Raw genomic sequence first — 5,628 nt, 5'->3', positions numbered from 1 at the left:
TCTTGTTGGAAGAAGCCATCTCCACTGGGATACGCCATCAACATGATAGGATGAACTTGATCAGCAATGATACTTAGGTATGTTGTGCTATTCAGACGTTGTTCCACACAAATTAAAGGGCCCAAATCATGCCAGGAAAACATGCCCCAAACCATAACACTGCCCCCACCAGCTTGAAGGGTTGTACTCATGCATTTGTGGTGCATGCTTTCATGCTGTTTCCGCCATATTCTCACTCTGCCACCTGCATGATGCAACTGGAAACGTGATTCATTGGACCACATGACTTTTTCCAATGCTTGACTGTCCAATCCTTGTGTTCCTGTGCAAATGGGAGACGTTTTATCTTGGTAACTGCAGACAGTAAAGGTGTTCAAACGGGCCTTCCCATAAGATGCAGTGTATGCCTAATGTGCCTACAAACGTCAGGTGGTCATAATAATCTGGCCACTCAGTGTATAAAGATTCTTAAGAACATTATTCTAATTCTAATTGCATAAAATTTGATTAGTGATCAGATAACATTCCAGTTATTAATTAGAACATGTTATTCAATTAACAATCTCTGTCAATTGTCATCAAACTAACATGTTAAAGTGTCTTGGTTATATTTTGAAACAAGGACTGTCCCATCAATTCCATACAGTCATATTAGGATGAAGTCATAAACAGAAGATTAAAAGTTAAAAGGGAAGACTCACACCAAGCCCACCCTATAACTTGTCTTCTCTGCTACTTTAATTCAAGAACTGAAGACACTAACCAATGAATGCTAAGATTCCTGGACACAATATCTCTCTCAAGGGCTTCTACCAGATCCTTATCATATCCAGCAGCATCGAATTTTGGAATTTCACCATCACTCACACCATCTTGCATATTTTTCCTTCCCTGGAGACAGGTATAAAAAAAAAGTACTGGTCAGTAACAACATAATTTTAACTGGCATCATTAAGCTATAAAAAGTGTAACAATCATTTAAAAATAATTTTTGGCTATTTTAAGATAGTGTTTTCTTATTACCCAAATGCCATCCTCTCCTTTTTAATTCATCAGAAACAGATGAACTGGCCTGCTTTACTATACAGTTCTTCAAATTTACATTCTTGCAGGGAGAGCTGCAGGTAAGTAAGACTAAAATGATCCTTGCAAAATACCCTGAATTAGTGGCTGCCGGGGATTTCCACCAGAAAATATTGAGAATGCAAATGCAGAGGGAGAAAGTTTACTGAAAACCTACTGTATATCAAGTAGCTCATATATATTACCTCATTTAATCAACTATAAGGTAGGTATTACTATCTTTATTTTTACAGGTTATCTTGGACTCAAAAGGATTAAGTAACTTAATCAAGCTCACAATTCTTAAATGTCAGAGTAGAGATTTTAGCTCGGGTCTTCCTGACTCCTCAAACCCATGCCTTATCCATAGCATCAGACCACTTCATGCCTGGCTGAGCCAGCTTCAAGCTTAAGAGAGGGTTGTATATGGCCAAAAGAACTGGGTCTGAATTTCATCTCACAAAGCCTTTTTTTCCCTGTTGCTGTAAGTACTCCCTCAGGATTCAGTTTCTTCCTAGTAAAGTCCTTGGGCCACATCATAAAGTCACTGTAATGACAATGATAAAAGAACCTTTTTAAATTAGTATTATTAAGACCATTAAAGCAATATACCTACCCAAATTCTTTATCTAATAATATGGTGGGTTTAAAAAAAGTATTATATACTACAGTATCTATGGGGTTCTGCCAAGATTGACTGAACTGTGAAGAACTTTAAATGAAACATGCTCAGCCCTGGCTGGTGTGGCTCCATTGGTTGGGCATCGTTCTTTGCACCAAAAGGCTGCCGGTCCAATTCCTGGCCAGGGCACATGCCAGGGTTGTCGGCTTGATCCCCATGTAAGGGTATGCAGGAGGCTCTCACATTGATATTTCTCTCTCTCTCCCTCTCCATTCCTCTCTCTCTAAAAACAATAACAATAATTTTTTTAAAGAAACTTTGCCAGAGACAGTTCAGCCACTGGAACTGCTTCAGTATAGAGCCAAGTACCTCCACAGAGCTTCAGCCTCATTGTTACTGTCTAATACAAAAACAAAAGGGGAAAATGGTAAAAAAAAAAAAAAAATGAGTCAATTTTATAAACTCAGTATGGAGAGAGAATAGGATGAACCTCTTCTACCATAGATACTTCATCAGAGATAAACCATAGTTGAGAGGGGACTAAATGGTTCCCTTTGGTAACTGTTCTAATTCTTTATGCCATCTGGTAAATCACCAAACAGTATTATAGTGACTTGACCAAAAAAATGAATAATTTACTGTTTCTGGGTAGAATCATAGCTACAGTATTAAACTAAATTTTCAGAAAGATTCTTCTATTTCAGCTGACAGACACCAATATTGACATTATTTAAAGGAATAACTTTCTGGCTTACCTATACAACAAATAAAACATCAACAAATTCAAAATAATCTCAGCCTAGTATCATATTTTATAATACACATAGGCCAAGGCTATAAGGTCATATTCAAACTAATCAGTGGGAACACTCTGTAATCACTTTAAAGCTTTCTAGAAATAAATAACCTAAAGAATGTAACAGAAACTAATATACCTGGGACTTAACCAGCCTTCATATGGCATTATAATTTGAGACTAACCAAAAGTAAGTATTTAAAAAATGTTAGCACACAGCCATTTTGATATAAATAATCAAGTGGGATAGGGAAGACTTGTAAACACTGCCACAGGAAAAGAACAGCTGGGCACTTGTCTGAAAGTAAGAGGAATCATTGGATTTTAAGAACAAAAATACGTGAGCGTCTATGCGCAGCACATTTTATTGATCATTAAGTTTTAAATCAGTGAATGAAAACACCTTATCTGCTCTCATCAAGCATCTATCTAATGGGAGAAACAAGTAATAAGTAAACAAAAGCAAATCACATAGAATTATAAGCTGAAGTGCTATTAAACGCTGAGTGATCAGTGTGGCTAAAAGGAATAGGTTGGAAAGACAGGCAGAGACAGCTCACCTGGGCCCCCATAGGCCCAGGGAAGGGGTGTGGATTTACTCTGAGTGCATGGGAAAATTTTTGAAACATGATGAGCAAGGGAATGACAGGATCTGCTTTACATTTTTTGTTTGTTTTTTGTTTGTTTGTTTGTTTGTTTGTTTTGCTTTACATTTTCACATGACCCTCTGGCTGCTATGTAGAAAGATGGGTGGGAGGAAAAGTAGAAGTGAATAAAAAAAAGCCTGTTGCTGCACTCAAGGCCGGCCACTCCATCCACAGAAGAGGAAATGAAGGAATAAGCCAGTCTACAGACTGGCCCTAGAATCCAAAGTTCCTCAGAGGTAGAGATGAGACATGAATACAAATTAAGCCCAAAGAGGATTCAAAGGACGTTTTCAAACCAAAATGGTGAGGTTATTTAAATAAACAAATTTAGGAAAACTGAAAATAAATAATTAATTTGCTTACATTGGGAAATCAACACAATGAGTGACAGTTATCCGTCATAACAAATGGATAAATTGAAACAGGGATGTCAAATATAAGTAACCAAGATTGCAGTTAACCAGCTAGAGTAACCACAATACATAAACGAAACACTTTTCAGGCAATAAAGCTAACCTCACTCAAGATATTACCTGTACAGTTTATACTAACAATACTAATTGCAATGTCACTGAAATGATCTTAGAATTGATCACTTAAATGATCTTAGAATGTTTAGGTTTTCACATTAATTGAAAATAAAGTCTACATTGGCAAGAATTTGATATTTAGCATGAAGACTAGTGTACTTTCTTCTCATTAAAGCAAAATATTTTATTTATTTATTTTTATTGATTTCAGAGAGGAAAAAAGAGAAACATCAATGATGAGAGAGAATCATTGATTGGCTGCCTCCTGCACTCCCCACACGGGGGATCGAGCTCACAAACCAGGCATGTGCCCTGACCAGGAATCAAACAGTGACATGACCACTAAGCAAAATACTTTAGATTCTCTTTGGTAATTTTATCTAAATTACTTGTGTCAAGAAAGATTTGTTAAGGATCATCCATTAGTATTTTAATCATTCCGTTTAAGAAAAACGACACTAAAGTTAACAAGAAACACAATATATTATAGAGTCAATGACACAGCTGGCCTAAAATGTGAGTAGTTTTTGCATTTTATTGTGTGCCTTTTATTATGTGCTTTCATTGGCAGATGAAGTGCAATATGGCCAGTTACTAGATCAAATCTTGCACTTTAAGAGAAATACTGACAAGCAAATTATACCCAGAGAAGGATGGAGAATGATAAAAGGTTCAAAGCCATGTCATATGCAGAAGGACCAAAATACCAGAAACATTTAAGCTGAAGAAGAAAATGCTAATGAAGCAAAACAACCAACTAACCTATTTTCCTCTACTTATTCTATACTAAAGGCCTGATGCATGAATTCGTGCATGGGTGGGGTCTGGCCAACCCTGCTGCTGATAGGGGTGGGGCGCCAATAGGGGCCTGGCCGGCTGGGGGGAAGGGGCCACGGGAGGTTGGTCGGCCGGCCCCACCTCCGATCAGAGGGGGCCAGGAAGGGGCCGATTGGGGCCACATTGTGCATCAAAGCAACCAGTCGTTTTGGTCGTTCCAGTGTTCTGGTTGCTTGGCTTTTTTATATATAGATTCCTCCAAAGGAAAGAACCAGGCCAATATAAAACAATAGATGAAGTAAATTTCAGATCAGCAGAAGAAAGTATTTTCTAACAATGAGTTCTGTCCAACAAAAGTCATATCTTTTGTTATGTAGTGTTACCCACCATCAGAATTTCAGGCTAGTTAATAATAAAAACTGTGTCCCACAGTGGTTTTTATTACTAACTAGCGATGTATAGCCTTAATTATAGCTGACCTTTGGTTCTTTCCATAAAGCCACTGCCTCCACTTGCCTACTTATCATCTGTTTTTTGAATTCAATAGCCCAAAGCACGTGCAAAATTTCTTGAAAATCTCACTTTTTTTAAAGAAGTGATCTACATTTGTATCATGTCTGAGTTAGTTCCCCACATAGCTAACACTTGTACACTGCCTACTCTGTGCCAGGCATTATTCTCAATACCTGACATAACTATCTTAAGGCAGGTACTCTATGAGGCAGGTATTCTTATTATTTCTATCTCATAGCTGAGAAAACTAAGGTTCCGAGAGGATAAGTAAATTGCTCCAGGACACACAGCTAGATCCTAGGCAGTCTGTCTCCAGAATCAGTGCTTTTAACCACCTGGTACACAATGACATCCTCCTGCACACTGTGAGCTACTCCTACCCCAGCGTGAGAAGCACACACAGGAAGTCAGACAAGATCTCTAAACTGCATCCCACTCTGATGCTTCATTCTTTTACAAAAAAACACAACACGTTGATAAATGTAGAATGGTGCTTCCTAATTTCAGTGTTGTGCCCTGCACTGAAGTGTTAATACAAAATACATTTATACTGAAATAATTAATTCATAGCATTCCGCATACTTATCGATATATGTGGTCTTTCAGCAATATTTACAAACTAGAGGCCCAGTGCACAAAAATTTGTGCACTCGGGGGGGTATGGGGGGCCCTTCAACCCGA

At 38.0% G+C, this 5,628-nt stretch overlaps 1 protein-coding gene across 1 annotated transcript in view; it reads right to left on the bottom strand.

Annotated features, from left to right (window-relative positions):
- KATNAL1 (katanin p60 subunit A like 1) overlaps positions 1 to 5,628 on the bottom strand; it is a 128,287-nt gene that overhangs the window by 31,184 nt on the left and 91,475 nt on the right. Inside the window, exon 5 of the mRNA XM_006770367.2 lies at positions 764 to 891. Within this exon, the coding sequence (XP_006770430.1) occupies positions 764 to 891 (128 nt within the window). The remainder of the gene's footprint in view (positions 1 to 763; positions 892 to 5,628) is intronic.

The sequence above is a fragment of the Myotis davidii genome, unplaced genomic scaffold (genome assembly GCF_000327345.1).
Source record: "Myotis davidii unplaced genomic scaffold, ASM32734v1 scaffold84, whole genome shotgun sequence".
Classification (NCBI taxonomy): Eukaryota; Metazoa; Chordata; class Mammalia; order Chiroptera; family Vespertilionidae; genus Myotis; species Myotis davidii.
This window is presented reverse-complemented; position numbering and strand designations above follow the sequence as displayed.